This window comes from Micromesistius poutassou (genome assembly GCF_964030765.1).
Source record: "Micromesistius poutassou genome assembly, chromosome: 5".
Lineage (NCBI taxonomy): Eukaryota > Metazoa > Chordata > Actinopteri > Gadiformes > Gadidae > Micromesistius > Micromesistius poutassou.
In genome coordinates this window covers 16,953,228-16,970,244 of record NC_140275.1, presented here as the reverse complement: position 1 = coordinate 16,970,244, position 17,017 = coordinate 16,953,228, and the positions used below count along the sequence as shown (strand labels likewise).

The following is a 17,017-nucleotide window of genomic DNA, read 5'->3' as shown; positions in this document are numbered from 1 at the left end:
GAGCAGAGGGGTAAGGGTCTGGATAGTAATGAATACGCTCTCCACTCCATCATTCTCCATAGAACGCAGGCCTGCAACATTAATAGACATGTCAATGTAAATACCTTTATCCTACGAGAGATCACTGCAAAATCTGGATTTGTGAACCTTGGGGAATTCAAAATGAATCCCAAGGGATAGTCAATAGTTGGTGCAAGATGAAATGCACCTAATGAATAAAATAATATAATGCTTTCTCTATGACTACATGATTGTAATATTGTGATGCACTGATCAATACAAACTTCAGACACACTTGGTACTGTTCTTGACATTTGAATATTTATTTAAACATAACGCCAAGCACTCACGCGTACACACCCTCAAACACAGTCAGTCGAGTCCGATGTCATCAAAGGGAAACTTCATACCTCTAATTTATTTAGTCTCTTGTGCTCGATAGATATGTTTAGGAGGGGTAATCTGAGGAGGACCCACACACACACACACACACACACACACACACACACATTAACATTCACAAACAAACACAACTACATCTGCACGCAGGCAGACACACACTTGATCAGTCCCTTGTGTATGGCAGCAGGCAGCTGATCTGTCTAGTCCATGGTGTGCGCTTGGGAACAGAGAGAGACACACAGAGCGAGAGAGGTAGACACAGATGTTTTTCACTTCTCGTTTCCTGTCCTATGACATAACTATGTATATTCAATTTGGCGGCATTAAATAAGAACTTCTTCAAATATCGGAAAAGCAAGGAGAATATGTAGTAATCCATTTATAATTTAAGACACACACACACACACACACACACAAATTTCATTGTTTTGATAGATGAGCATGCAGTGTCAAGACTAAAGCAAGTTTGTGTGTGTGTGTGTTTGTTAGCTACCAGAGCCACTGATGTCTCCATTTATCATCGCTAATTAGAGACAATATGGGGGATTGGGGGGCCAGAGATAACAGAAATAAAACCGAGAACAGAGAAACCAGGTGAAACAGCTGAAAACATTGCAAGTGATTATCAAACATAGTATCTGGCTTCACTGAACTACTATAATGATCGTTATCTCCATCATTATATATATGGTGATCCCTATTTATATATAGACGTGTATATATATAATCACAAGCAGCATGGTAACACCTAAGTTGCTCATATCCCATACTGCCCCCCCCCCCCCCCCCGCTCTCGCTCTCTTTCTCTCTCACACACTCTCCCTCTCTCTCTCTCTGTGTCCCTCTCTCTCTCTCTCGTTCTCTCTCTCTCTCTCTCTCTCTGTCTTTCTCTCGCTCTATTACATTTCCCTAAATCCCTGTCATTATAGGACCTCACCCATGATTATCTCATAACCTGCCAACTGCGCTGTTTTCTCTCTCTCTTTGTCTATTGCTCTCTCCAGTTTCTCTCTTGGGTGAATCCTGTATTCCAAAAACGGTCAGTTAATTGTTATTTGTTATTTAATTGTGTGCATTCAGTTTGTTTTCAGCCCTTACTTTAGTATAAATTTGACATTATCAGGATGGTGCATCTGTTCCATGTTTAAATTTGCAAACCACCTCTTTGCCAGTTCTAAAGTTTTAACATGTCCTTTATTAATACAGTGACTGTATGTGCCCTTCTTTATTGGAAAGCACATCTACATAGTTGCGTTTTAACTTTTCTTCAAGGTAGCCTATATATTGGCAATCCTGAAATTAAAATAATGACATAACTCAATGCAAATAAGGTTTTCCAAAATTAGGTTTCTAAAGTTGGCGTTCTCAATGTAATTTTGAAGTTCCACAAATTGTATATTTTTGGCATTCGTTTGTTTCGTTTCCTTGACAGATTGGTAGGCCTACTGGCCAACTTATTGTCAATATCTATAGTGACCAGTAACCATGATCAGGTTACTCGGTCACTACTAGAGATTGGCCTTATGTTATCCCGCTGGCTCCCTATTTTATGCCAGATACAATTATGAGTTTCCATGCCAGGTAGTTAATTAATAATCAAAAGCAGACACATATCATTCCGCTTCATAAACATACACGACAGGTCCATGAGTTGTCCTGATAAGTAGCAGTCATCAGCAGAACGGCCGGACAGTGGAACAAAAGTGACGTCAGTTCGGGAGTCCACGATGGTCGAAGTTCCCTTCCAAAGAGACACCGGGGGGTGAGTGGACCGGAGGGCAAGGGAGGTAGACGAGGAGATTGGCACGTATTCTTCATTCAGGGGGGGCAACCATGTGGAGCAAAACAGGCAACTATGCAAGTAAAGCACGCGGATCCACATTTCTAAGACTTTGTTTAATCCCTTCAGATTTACGTGATCGCTAGGCGTAGGCATTAAGTGAGCTGTCCGGGTACGCGCACACGCACACGCACACGCGCACACACACACACGCACGCACGCACGCACACACACACACACACACACACACACACACACACACACACACACACACACACACACACACACACACACACACACACACACACACACACACACACACACACACACACACACACACACACACACACACACACACACACACACACACACACACACACACACACACACACACACACACACACACACACACACACACACACAGAACTGAATCCACCACGGCTTGCTATCTGTGCTTCTCACCCAACTGCCCGCCTCGCTGTTGCCTCGTTATCGCCATCAGATGCACTTTCTTTGTTGCTCGTCCATTGAAACCACGGATTCTATCAAAAGCGCCGATCTTTTTTTCATTAAGGTGGGTTCTTTTTGCGTGACGGGTGGCAGGCTGCGGCATATGCTCCGGTGAGTGTTGGCTGTTGTTGCTGTGTCTTGCTTTGTAGTTTTCTCCCTGAACGGAGCGATCGGTTGAAGATGAATAGATTACGTTACTATCACGATGTGTCGGCCTATCTAGATACTGGTATACAGTAGGACTGCGTTGCTACTCCATGCTTTGGATGTGAACTTCACGGAGATATGTATCTCTAGTGTGGTAGCGTTGACTTAATGCATGTGTGTGTACGTGAGGGGGGTTTGTTCCTGACACGGGCGGTTCTACAGACACAAAGGCAGCTGGGGGAACCGGGCTGCAACACGACTCCCATCAACTACTGGAGACAGCTGTGAAGTGATTTTTTTAATTTCACATATAATATTATTATTTTTTTACTTAAATCAAATGAAAATGAATAGGAAAAAAATCCATTAATTTATACAATTGTGGGAAAAAAACGATAACGGCCTCTCAGATGCGCTGCTTTATCAATCACAAGTGGTCCATGGCCGTTCTTATTCGTGTTCAATTGCGTAAAAAAATAGACGACATGAAGGCAGAAGAACAACCAAAGCCCACATCCAATGGTTATACATTATTTATAAAGTTAGCCCACCGTTGTACCGCCCACTGGCAATGCTCTCTTTCCCTCTCTGTCTCTCTTTCCCCCTCACACTCTCTCTCCCCATCTTTTAGACCAAGACACACTGATTTGTAGGCTGCAAGGAATAATGCAATACAGGAATCTACTAATCAATTATGTCTACAGAAAAGTTATCAGTCATCAACAATTACTTTACCACACACACACACACACACACACACACACACACACACCTGTAATAATATTGTCTGTTTTTCTAACCAATGCTTTTATTTCCGTCTCTCCATCTTCTTCCCCAATTTTCTCTCCATTCTTAATTCCCCTCCCTCTCTCCCTCCCCCTCCCACACTCCTTCCCCCTCCCTCCCTTTACCATGCCTTCCTTCCTCCCTCCCTCCCTCCCTCTACCCTGCCTCCCTTCTCTCCCCCTCCCTCCCTTCTCTCTCCCTCCCCCTGCCTCGACCCTTCTCCCCCCCCCCCCCCATGCCTCCCACCCTTCTCTCTCCCTCCTCCTGCCTCCCACCCTTCTCCCCCCCTCCCGCTGCCTCCCACCCTTCTCTCTCCCTCCCCCTGCCTCCCACCCTTTCTCCGGCTCTCTCTCTTCTCCCCCTGTGTGCTGACAGCGGGCAGCGGATGTCCGCTGTGATAGAGGGTCTGCACGACGCTCCTGTCAGTGTCACTCCACAGTGACCCACCAGGGTGAAGTCGGAAAAAAACCCAGGTTGACGAGAGCACAACGGGAAGCGGATTACTGAGGGATTACAAACGCTCAGACACACCAACATGCGCACACGCATGCACTCAGTATCGATGTCCAGTGAATGGTGGGAATCGGATCCCCTATACTGTGAACGGGCCTTTCCGACTGAACTGTCAGGTTGTTTGACTGAATGACTGATTGGAGATGGAGGAGGAGGGCAGCCCACCGCCAGCTGTTAGTGAATGAAGTGTATTTAATTCAATAATACCCACCACCACTAGGCTGAATGAGCATGGGGCTTTTGAAACTACACTGAGATAAGGCGAGAGAGACACTGTGAGAGTTCAAAGAGAGCGAGAGATTAAAAGGAAAGCGTTGGATCAAGAAAAAAGTAGAACCACTGTACGCTTACACGTGTATCCGCGGGATCCCGGCATGCGAGGGGGCTGTTGTTGCCATAGAGACCAATGGCCTGTGCCCCGGTAAGGAGCCGCTATCGTCTCTGTGGTGTTATTACAACTTTTAGTGTGGGCGCCTGCTATCTGCCGTGTCAGGATGTTTAAGAAATTCAAAGCACCAGTGTATAACTAGCCTGAACACGGCTGCGTTGGTCCAGCATCAAGAAAAACAATGTTACCGTTGAGAGAGGGGACCAACTACCTGAACCCACACCGTGGGACTTTTATTGTGAAAGGTTCAACCGCAGCACCATTGACGGAACCAAATGTTTGATTTCTGCCCTACTGGTTTTATTTATTTTGATCCGTTCTGAGCATCCTGAGCAGCGAGATACGCTTTTCATCGAGGTTCACTCGAGAGAATGTTGACAATGTAATCCCAGGAAATCCCAGTGTTTTACTGACTTTATGGAATTAAAACAGGGTTAAGCTGGGAGGAAACACATGGCCTACTAAAACATGGTAGTCGGGGAATGAGTGCAGCAGAACCAATAGATGTAGATAAGAGTTTCCCTCTTGCCTCCGGAACACGGTTAAAAGTTAGCTGTCTCCGGCTTCACTAAAAGCACTTTTTTAATGTAAAACTGTTTTTCCTGTGGAAAGCTCCACTCTGATGTCCCCCCCGGGACCTCGCCCTGGGGAGAGAAGCACCTCGGTACAATGCGAAACGGCAACACAAAGTCTGCTCCGTTTGTTTATATGAACACATTGAACGTGAAGCCGAGCAGATCGCCCAACCAACCCGGCCTCCGCAGTGCGTACCATGGCACGATGTCACGACACCCCGCGCCTCCTTCACGGCTTTGACCTCGGGGGTCACTTTGTTGACCTTCGACCCCTGGGCGCCGGCGCCACGGGCCTGGTGCTGTCGGCCGTGGACCAGCGGACGGGGCAGCGGGTGGCGGTGAAAAAGCTGCTGATGCGCGACCCGGTGTCGGTGAAGCACGCCCTGCGCGAGGTCAAGATAACGCGGCGGCTGCGCCACGAAAACGTGGTGTGTGTCCACGAGGTGCTGGCGCCGTATGGCGTGCCACTGCCCCGGGACCCCGCCCACCTTGGCGCCCTCTACATCGTGCAGGAGTGCATGGAGACGGATCTGGCCCGCCTGCTCGAACAAGCACCGCTTCCCACCGGTAAACTGCTTTTTATTTCCTAAACTACTCCATGATTATCTCCACCTTGTGACCTTCTGGCCGAGCTTTATGTCTGATTTGAATGCGATAACTTGACATTAATAAGAATTCATGTGTTTCTTTATTCTAATTAAATCTCAATTTAAATGAAAACTTTTGAGTTTAGTTGCTTAGATGTTTAAGTCAAAATGTGAATGTCTTTAATGTCTATGTGAATCCTGCTGCTTTGCAGTAGACACCTAATGTTCCCGGTATACCTGCGTGGGCTAAAGAGTTGAGGCAGGTTCTGTGCTTCTGTGAACCAGGTCACGCTACACTGCTGTTCTACCAGCTGCTCCGCGGACTGAAGTTCATCCACTCGGCCAACGTTCTGCACAGGGACCTGAAGCCCGCCAACATCTTCATCAATACGGACCAACTGCTGCTGAAGATAGGGGACTTTGGGTTGGCCAGGATAGTCGACCCTCACTACTCTCATAAGGTGATAATTGGCCGTCAAGGATAGCTGAAATACGTGGTTGTTGTTTTTTGCTCCGATATGAACGTGGTCTCAAATCGAGTGTTTGCATGGCAAGTGATTAAAGGAGAGAAATATCTCGGACAACTTGTGAAACTGGCCCAAAGTAGGTATTCAAAAAGTGCAGCCAAGTCATCTGATCACACTACTTATGATCAGTGTCCTATGTAGCAAAAATAAATCGGATTTAGAAACTTTGACCTATTATGTGAGGTCTTGGAGACCCTCACACACTAACCCTTCAACTTGTTAATCGGCTCTAACAACTTCTTTAACGAGTGTTAAAGAAGTGTATGCACACTTGTGCTGGACCTTGCAGAAAGACTTGTGTCTTTTTAACCTCTTTAACACATACTGATTCAACCCTCGTCCATACAACGATTTAGTACAAACAAGACAAAGGTCGGCAAGGACACAAGCATTGACTGCTGTGCAAACAGCCTTAAAAGAGGTCTGCTCTGGGTCCTTTATGATGCTATTCATGGGTGATGTATTTTTGAAATGCTGCAAACACAAGATGTGTGTGTGTGTGTGTGTGTGTGTGTGTGTGTGTGTGTGTGAGAGAGAGATATGTTGCCTTGTTCCAACTGCCTTCACTGCGCATTAATGCATAACTTCAACTTCAACTTCAACTTCGAAGTTGAAGTTGAAGTTATGCATTAATGCATATGAGCAGTGGCCACAGATTAACATCCAAGAGGTCTACTGCGTTCCTCTGACTTCACCTCAGGATGACGTAGGGTAGCAGCGCCCTCTGTGCGCCCTGACAGGCCTCCCTTCACCCCCTGACGCTGTGTGCTCGGACAGGACGTCCGGTTTCCTCTTTCCCAGCTGTGGTGTCATGTGATGTCTGTATCAGAACGAGCGGTGAGCTCACCTGTCCGTTGTGGATAATGGTCTCTGAGAGATTAATAGAAATCTTCACTGCTCCACTGTGCTGCTCTACAGTCTAGTGTGATACTGATACGGCAGCAGGCACTTTGTGTGTGTGTGCGCGCGCGTGTGTGTGTGCGCGTGTGTGTGTGCGTGCGTGTGTGTGTGTGCATGCGTGTGTGTGTGTGTATGTGTGTGTGTGTGTGTGAAAGGAAATCTCAGCTCTGAGCGCAGGGCATCAGCAGGAAGCAAACACAGGGGGTGATGGAGGACAGAGTGAGCACAGGGAGAAAGAGAGAGAGAGACAGAGACAGAGAGAGTCAAACAAGGGCAAAGAAAAAAGAGAGAGAGCGTGAAGACATCAGATGTGAGAAAGAGGGAGAGAATAAGATAGAGGGCACAGTGTACGTGTGTGTCATGAGAGCACACTGTGTGCGTGTGTGTGTGTGTGTGTGTGTTGTGAGTGTGTGGAGTTGTATGTGCGTGTGCGTGTGTGTGTGTGTGTTTTTGGTTGGGTGTCTTTCTGAATGTATGTGTGTGTGTGTTTCTGGATGACTGTATGTGTATGTATTTGTGTGTTTTTGTGTTCCTGATTGTGCATATATGTGTGTGTGTGTGTGTGTGTGTGTGTGAGAGGGTTTCTGATTGTGCGTATGCATTTGCGTGTGTGTGTGTGTTTGAGAGAATGAAAAGAGAGTATCAGGGCATCTGGGGTTGGTCCAGTACAGAAGAAACAGCGTGTCCTGGGCTAGAGTGTGTTGTTCCAAGAATCTCTGCACTGGCGCTGCCCATCGAGACAACTTGCTTCAGAAGTAGTAATGAGGACAAAGGGATCAGAGAACAAAGAATAATTATTCTATTATGGATCTTTTATTTATCTTTTGACAATCTCCAAACATGACATACAAGGCTTGTGAGTTTGTGTGTGCGTGTGTGTGCATGTGTGTGGTTGCATGCATACATGTATGTGTATGTGTGTATATCTAGTGGCATATATGCATCTGTAACCTCGCTCATACAAATTGTAATGGGACTGAAACTGAATATCAAAAAATGTATTCATACACAAAATCTGATAGTATACGAGAAACTGTGCGAAACAAGCAGGAGAGAGAGAAATATGATCAAAGTAGATTAATATTCAAGGTTCTCTAACCCTCTCTTTATCATGCTCTCTCCCTCTCAATCTCTTTCCCTTTCTATCCCTCTCTCTCTATATCCCTCCCTCTTTCCCTCTCTCAAGATGCAAGTATTTACAGGAGAGTCCTTAGTCTCTCTATCTCTCTCCTCCTCTCACACCTGGTCCCTGTCTTGCCATCTGAAGCAGAGTGCAGAGGGGGAGGGGTGCTCAGGCATGCTGACCCAGAGATTATAAACACAGGAGGGAACTAGAGGGAAGAGGCAGCACAACAACTGGAAGTCATATGAGTTCAGCCCTTGACAGTCAGAGATGCAAATACAGCATAGGGAAGAAACACTGTTAACTATTGAGTACATTTTATAAACTAGGATGTCAGGGCCAAACACGTGTGTATGTAAATGATGACGGTATGTGACTGCTACTTTGTTTATTACCAATGTTTGGGTGTTTATGGCTTTTTAATCCATTGCTTCTTAAAAAGACAACTGGAAGAATGAATCAAAACTGTAGGTGCAAGACATGATGGACAGGCATAATGCTAATAAATGTGTGCACTTACAGTATTGTAAGATACTTTGGATGAAAGTGTCCACTAAATGGCATACGGTGTGTAAACATAATATAATGAACGTATTTTGATGAATCCAAAATGAGGCAAAATTTAAATATGCCATTTGGCTGACACATTTACCCAAAGCATCCAAGATTAACATGAGTGCTTGCATATTTAAAATGGGGGGGCCCCAGTGGGAATCGCACCATAACCATGCCCTGCAAATTGAGGACAGGAAGACAGAATAGGGCATCTTTATGTCACACTATGCTACTTATTGACACGTTATGAAAGCGTGTGTCTGTGATTATTAAGTGTGTGGTTCTGATGGTGTTGATGTCAGGGCCACGGCGAGAGACAAGGACTTGTTATAATCGCAACAGAGTCTACACATACGTGTAAGAAAACAACACGTTATTTATGAGCATTATTCAATAAGACAATGATATTATTAAACCCATTTCCAGGACTGTGGAACTTCAGCAATGATCAGAGCATCAGATTAGATGTGAATTGAGAATTGTCTCCACACGACAGAATCACAACATCCCCATGAGAACAGACTCAGAGCTGAGGAGGACTGTCTCTGGAGGCTGAGGGGAGGGAGGACGGGCGTACAGGTGAAAATTGAGAGTAGGTAAAGACCAAGAAAGGGAGCGATGCAGCGAGAGTGTGAAAGGGAGGCGAAAATGAAGAGACAGCGACGGGAGGGTTAGGGAGGATGAAGTGAAAGAGTTGCGGCTGGGAACGAGGGCCATGAGGATTCTCCAGGCGGCGATATGGAGAGACGGAGGGTCAGGTGGAAAGGGGAAAAATAAAAGGTATGCATGAGATGAGATGGGGTGAGAGAGGAATGGAGGGAAGAAGGAGAGGAGGGTGAAGGTGAGTATGTGATGCAGAGAGAGAGAGAGAGAGAGGGAGAGGGAGGGAGGTAGGAGGGGAGAGAGAGAGAGTGACTGGGGCAAAATGGAGGATAGGGCGGAGGATGTGCGTGTGCTTTGTCCAGCGCTCATCAAACATTCAACAGTCGTTTCTGCTCTGTCATCCGCTGGCATGCTGTGCCCGATCTGGACCCCAGGAGAGGGAGAGGAGGGAGGAGGGGGGAGGAGGAGGAGGGGGGAGGAGGAGGAGGAGGGAAGGTTGGGATATGAAACAGGAAGAGGAGACAGAGAGAGGCCCAAGTGAGCCAGACACGAGGATGACAGCATGAGGTGAGAAAGCAGGAAGGAGGTGGGATGAGGACGCCAGGCTTGGATCTTGAAATATCCCAGTGTGTAATTAAAGGTTATATTTGTACGACTTTGGAAGAGGGCCTTTTACTGCATCAGAGGAGGCGGTCACAGCTGTCTCTTAATGAGATACGCTATGCTGTGAGATCCCATACCAGCGTAGTTCATTGGTCATTGGACAAATAAATATATGGTATATATGGTATATGATGTGTAGTTGTGTCAAAGATGATATACAACTCTTGTGTGTATCAAAATATATTGAACATTCATAGCAAATATGTGAACTTTTTGTGATTTGTGTTTTATGATGTATGATTTAATCTTGTGTCAGCACACAAACACAATAATTTTTTATTATCTTCCCTCAAGCTCTCTTCCTTTGGTTTGCCTTATCTCTCTCTTATCTCTCTCTCCAGGGCTACCTCTCCGAAGGCCTGGTGACTAAATGGTACCGCTCTCCTCGACTGCTGCTCTCGCCAAACAACTACACCAAGGCCATCGACATGTGGGCTGCCGGCTGCATACTGGCCGAGATGCTCACTGGTCGCATGCTTTTCGCAGGTAAACAGTACATGCCTTTGCTTATCCAAAACAGAAAGGCCATGGATACTTTAGTTGAACAGTTGTCTTTGCGCCCCCTGTTGGCAGTGTACAATATTATAATATTACGTAAACAGACAATTTGCTTTAAGAAGCTTTAAGAAGGGGAATTTAATAAGTGTATTTCTATACTGTCCACTCCACCCGGTGTTGATTTAAAACCTTTACAGACCCTTTTTTTCCGATTTATTAGTGCTTGCTTTGTGTTCTCTGCTAATAGCCAATTACACGTTTACAGATCCCGTCCCAGCAACATGATTCAAAACGAATATGAAGCGAGACTAGACTACTACTTCATAGCTACAAACTATGCTTAGATAAATAATTTTTACAGACCTACTGGCATTGTCCTGTTAGAAGTCATTGACGTGTTTCCATTGTGTCGACATTGGTTTATTGGGGGTTCCAGGAGCCCATGAGTTGGAGCAGATGCAGCTGATCCTGGACACAGTGCCCGTCCTGAGGGAGGAGGACAGACAGGACCTCCTGCAGGTGATGCCTTCCTATGTCCGCTGTGGATGGAGGGTCCGGAGGACCTTCACTCAGCTGCTGCCTGACGTAGAGGCTGAAGGTCAGTGAGGAACTCACACTGTTATCCTGAAGGTTCAACCGTAACATCTCAAACAAGCTTGAGGCTCAGAATTACCTGAACGTAGCTGTAGTCGATGCTGATCAATAGTTGTTTTAATAACGTTATCAATACAATCATGTGCTATTACTGATATATTCTACAAATAAAACATCTCTCTCTTCATTTTAAATAATCGTAATATGGACACTCCCAAAACCCCTCCCAACTCACGCCACCCAGCCAGCCGCGCTACGCAGGTTAACGTCACACAGATGCACAGCCAGTTAGGACACTGTTATTGAGCATTTCGAATTCTGAAAGCCTCTCGCCTACTCAATTAAAGGGGCTTATGCATGGCGACTTCAAGGAAAAATGTACAAGAAAATGTATCTAATGAAAAGTGGTTGCTTGTGGAAGCTATGTTGGACCGTCTTTTTTCTACTTGAAATGTATCGGCTCCTCACTGACTTGCATGATCCGAGATGAACGCACCTCCAGGATCTCTCTTCCCCTTTGTTTATGGCCTCATACCTCAAATAGCGTAGTCTAGATACTTAAATTATACTGAACTACATAATACTCACATACTCACAGACACATACTCCTCGAGTATGTGTCCCCCGCCCTTTCATTAACAAGATTCTCCCTCTCTTCTCCCCTCCTTTTTCCCCCCCCCCCCTCTCCTCTCGCCTCCTTTATCTCCAGCCGTTGACTTCCTGGAGCGCATCTTGACCTTTAACCCCGCGGACCGGCTGACGGCGGCGGCGGCGCTGTCCCACGCCTTCCTCACGCAGTACGCGTGCGCCGAGGACGAGCCCACGTCCAAGCAGCCCTTCCGCATCGAGGACGAGCTGGAGGACAGCCTGGTGGCGGAGCACAGCCACAGCGCCAGCAGCACCAGCCGGGCCGACAGCCTCCCCTGGGACAGGTGGGCTGCTCACGGGGTCCCCGCGTGTTTTCCTTGTGTCTCTCCTGGCTGAGGACGCGGTTTGAGTCTTTGTTGCTCAACTTCGGTCATGGACTGCCTGTGTGCTTTTACACGTACAGCGTGGTTGTCATTCTTTTCGATTCATTCCGGCGCGGTTCTCTTGTCATTTTTATCGGTATTGTGATTGAATACAATAGCATTATCGCCATCTGTTAGAGGTTATTGGGTGGACGTTTGGAATTTAAAGTAAGACTGTACATTTTGACTGTACGTTTATACGATTCCATGAGCTCCGTTTTGATGAACCAAACCTACTGTGACCCCTTTACCCCCTGGGTCTACAGGTTTGAGAGCAGCCTGTCCACTGAGCTGTGCCTGCGGCAGGTGGGGGAGGGCTGCCGCTGCGCGCCCCCTGGGGGACGTCTCTCCTCCCACCTGGGGGACACCATGGAGGAGGAGGAGGTCCAGCGGGACCCGCGCGCCGGCTCCACCTCCCTGGTGGAAGAGGCCCAGGTGAGATACACCCTTCTTTTCTCAAGGTTCCCAATCCCACAAGTGTAGTCCATGACTATCTGGCGATTTGTGACATGAGGCATGAGGAAAACATCCACTCCAGTTTGTATGGTCCACACAGACACCTGTCTTCCAACCAATGGGTCAACATTGGGCTTGTTAATTGTTAATTGTAATAATAGTTGTTAATAAATAGGGATACGTTGATTCTCTTACTTGTCAACAATTTAATGATTTAAATAATGTGTTCCAATGTGTGGGATGGTACAAAGTATAAAAAGATGCATTGAATGTTGAGGTCAAGTTTGTTGATGTTCTTGCATTGTTGTTATTCACCAAGGTGTGCCATGCTAGTGTTAGTACCAGAGGTTATAGTAAAAGCTTACCCCTCTATTTCTTACATTGTTTCATTCTTTCTTTCCTTCTTCCTCTCTTTTCTCTGTTGTTTCCGTTTTCGAGGTTGACCCACGCAAACACTCACACAGCAGCTCTGCGGAGCGCTTCCTGGAACACTCCCACTCGTCTCTGGACCGCGCCGTGGGTGGCGGCTCCAGCTACGGCGAGCTGGACTGCGACCGCTCCTGCGACTACAAGGTGGGCTCCCCGTCCTACCTGGACAAGATCGCCTGGAGGGAGGGCAAGCCCCAGCACTACTCTGAGCCCAAGCTCATCCTGGACCTGTCCCATTGGAAACGCAACACCCTCGCTAACACGAAGCACACTGCTAGCGCTAAGGCCCTGTCCGCCCCAGCCGAGCCAGTCGCGGGTGGCAAAGACATGCAGGAGAAGGAGGAAGAGCTAGAGGGGGGCGTGGCAGAGGGAGAGGAGGAAGAGGAGGAGGAGGAGGAAACAGGAGACTTGTTCAAGGAGATCTCCCGCTGGGTGGAGAGCACCAATTCCGGTCTCCACTCCCCGAGTCCGAGCCCGCCTCTGGGCCAGCTCTCTCCGTCCTGTTACGCCTTCTCTCCCCCTCTCCCTCTCTCCCCGACCGACGTCACCACCTCTCTCTTCCACCGGCGCACAGCGCTCGGCGCGCAGCTATTGGCCAACTGCGACGGTGCCGTTACCCACAGCGGCATGCTGAGCCCTCTTCCTCCTGCGGTGTCTTCCTCGATCTTTCTCCCATCGCTTTTGCCCTCCTCTCCCTCCTCTCCTTTCCCGCCGACGTCCCCAGAGCCTGCAGTCTCCTGGCCTACCTCGCCTCCTCCTCCTCCTTCTGCCTCTGGCGTTTGCTCCTCCTTTCCATCTTCTCCTTTCCTGCCCACCTCGCCTCAATCTCCTCCTTCTCCCCCCTCTGCTGCTGTGCGGGAGCCCGCCTCTGGTGTTTCCTCCTTTTCTCCCTCTTCTCCTTTGCCGCCCACCTCGCCTCCTCCTCTTCCTTCTCCTCCCTCTGCTGCTGTGCAGGAGCCTGCCTCCGGTGTTTCCTCCTCCTCTCCCTCCTCTTTTCCCCTCCTCTACGAGGTCCACAGCACGGCTGTGGTGGAGGAGGAAGAGGAGGTGCTGCCCGTCAAGCAGGAGGCGAGGCTGTTTGACCTGGACGTCTTCATCTCCCGGGCACTGAAACTGTGCGGGCAGAGCGAGGACAAAGCGGAGGGGAAGAGTGCGAGAGAGGGCAGGAGGACAGGAAAGGAGGGTAAACAGGTGAGCGTTAACCAAAGGGTCTCCAACTCTTGATGTCAGCCAGGTCGGTTGCATTCGGACATTCTGAGCTCTGCTCTCAAACATGCGACACAATAACAATGAGTGAATTAAAGCGCTCAATGGCAATGTTTTTCAAAGCGAGGGGTTTACTACATGCCGATATTTTCCTCTGACAACTCTTACAAGTTTAGTTTCTTTTTTCATTTTTTTTACTCGAGGGTTGAGGGTTTTATGGTAATACCATCCTCAAACCAGCTTTTTGCTAGGTACTCTCTGGTTCCTAACTGACATATCTCCTCAAAATGTAATCACTGAAAGGTTGTTAGTATGGCACTGTTTATGTTACTTGAAAGTCAAACAACGCCTGCTTTTTTGCAGGAACTGGGCCGATGCATGGTGCATAGTAATGACTTAAGAATTAACATGTTGTCAAAAACGCATCCTCTTGGTTTAATAAATATAAATCATGTGAAAGTAAAATAGTCTTCCAGCGATGAAATTGTGTCTGTAAAGGAGCCATTAAGCATAGAGGATCTGAATATACTGACAATATAATCAGTTAATGGAGTTAACTCATGAAGTTCACACCAATGATGTCATTATTTTTATCAGAATACTCCCACAGTGCTCTCCAATAGCAATATGTTGTGTACATTTGTATCATATCAAATTCTTTATCATCTTATTTAATGTTCTGTTGTCTAACTATGGTATTCTGTGTTCACTACTGAGTTCACTTGTGTTTTTGATATGCAACTGTAAAGTGTTGTGTTAAGTAAGACATTTTCTTTTTATCAGCAAACTTTTCTTTCTTTCTTGATGGTAAAGACGTAACCCAATGGTAACCTCTCTTAACAATGACCCACAGATATGCCATTACCTGCTGTACTCTTGGGACATATTGAATGAGATCACTTTGTTATTGGCCAAAACAGCTTATTACAGTAAGCCACTAACATCTGTGATCAAAATGGTACATTCATCTCACATCTTCTGGACAATATAGACACTTATAGAAAAATATATTGTCTAACAAATTTGAAGTTGTGTGTTTAAAGTCATACATCCTCTCACCAAGAATTATTTGTTCTTTCAGACTTTAAGGAACTATTCCCACATGATTGATAATGTTCTGATATGTAACAGCATACATAAATTGTAATGTGTTATTATTAGCAACAGGGGTGACCGTTCTTTTGAACAAGACTCCTCTGAGTAAGAGGTGAAATCTATAGGAGGTAGCAAATCTTTTCTGCTTCTGGGCAAGCCTTAAACCACAAATAAGAAATTTATTAATTCAACACAATTTGACCAGTAATGTGTATTATTTACTCACATCTGGTGACAATATTCCTTCATCATTGACTCAACTGACTCAGTCATAATAACTTCTGTACATACAGGATCATAGACTGAAACACTGCCAACACACAAACATTTCCTGAAAATGGAATCACTACCAGACTGTCCCCTGCACAATAGGGTTCAATACATCACATGTGACTTGTCAAAATGTGTAATGGCTAGCATCAGTGCTACACCTAATCTATACAAAAAGCTAACAACTAAAAAAAAACACAACATGTAATGCAGTTGCCTTATACGCTAGCAAACACTGCAATGTATGTATGTACAATAATCACTGGGCTTTTATTCAACAGTAGATCATCGATCTATATCCTCGATTATAAAACGCTAGCACGTCAACATAGTATTTTCCTCTATTGCTGCCCTCAACAATTGTACTGAGATCTGAGACAATCCTTCTGGCTAAGTGTTGGGTCAATGCCTACTGTTTATTATCCTGTAGCTAATAAACAGACACACAAAGCATTGTATCACCCTTTAGGAGTTACACAACTGCTGAAGGGCTTCGCTCAGAGTTGTGTTGGCAAATAGCATCAAGAGCTAAAAAGCACATTTTTGTATTCCTAGCACATCAAGGGATACCGTTTTCCACAGTCACAATTAAGTAGGCCTTTAAGTAGGCCTTTATTACTGAAAGAAGTTTGCACCAATAAGAATAATTACCTTGAACTTTTTTTTTAGCAGTTATTCAACTGAATAAAAACTGCCGAACATACACACGTGTTCATTTATGATTAACAAAACAGAAACATGGATTTGCTTTGCTTTAGTTGCATGTGAAAGGAATTTAAAATGAGGTCTAGCAATCAAAATTGAATGTAACAGTTGATCAACAGGTTACACACACACACCTAGCAATAATTGAATTGAGACAGTACGCAGATGTAAACACACACAGTTGGGTAAGGACTTTCTTCTTTTAAGTGTGTAAACTTAGCTATGTGGACATCGTGCCTCAGTATACCCCAATGCTTCCAGCTCGCTGAATGTTTAACATGTCCTCGCTGCACGGCTTTATAACTATTACAATGGTGGTTCAGTCTTCAGTCAGACCTGTGTGAGTTGCTCTTCCTTTGTACGGACAGGCTTTAAGTAGACCTCAGCTTTTATGAGAAACAACATGAGAGCTTTTTAATGCTCATTATTTACTTTTTGTAGGCTTTGTTTTTGCTGACAAATATGTAATAAAATGTATAAAACCAAACTCAATGTTTGAGTAAAGTACTTTGGGATGAGAAGAGAGGCCGGTCAGTGTGAGTTGGCAGATATTGCGCACATACACATACACACACACACACGCACACGCACACACGCACACATACACGCACACATACACGCACGCACACACGCACAACAAATGACCTTCAGTTTAAAAGCAGGGGCATCTTCTCAGTGCAGCTGTGACACCCAAC

The 17,017-nt window shown here is 46.0% G+C and overlaps 1 protein-coding gene across 1 annotated transcript; it reads left to right on the top strand.

The window, feature by feature from the left end:
- The first annotated feature begins 2,184 nt into the window (after positions 1–2,184).
- mapk4 (mitogen-activated protein kinase 4) lies at positions 2,185–16,794 on the top strand. Its single transcript, XM_084468250.1, has 8 exons — positions 2,185–2,803; positions 4,001–5,668; positions 5,974–6,149; positions 10,401–10,545; positions 10,994–11,155; positions 11,861–12,083; positions 12,428–12,596; positions 13,056–16,794. The coding sequence occupies exons 2-8, from the start codon at positions 5,299–5,301 to the stop codon at positions 14,268–14,270; spliced, it is 2,460 nt and encodes an 819-aa protein (XP_084324376.1). The 5' UTR covers positions 2,185–2,803; positions 4,001–5,298; the 3' UTR covers positions 14,271–16,794.
- The last annotated feature ends 223 nt before the right edge of the window (positions 16,795–17,017 follow it).

Bases quoted from the DNA above. Each gene is read 5' to 3' on its own strand.
- mapk4 (XM_084468250.1), top strand. From the start codon at position 5,299: ATGGCACGATGTCACGACACCCCGCGCCTCCTTCACGGCTTTGACCTC. The intron at 10,546-10,993 runs GTAAACAGTACA...TGGGGGTTCCAG, and splicing joins TGGTCGCATGCTTTTCGCAG to GAGCCCATGAGTTGGAGCAG. The intron at 12,084-12,427 runs GTGGGCTGCTCA...CTGGGTCTACAG, and splicing joins GACAGCCTCCCCTGGGACAG to GTTTGAGAGCAGCCTGTCCA.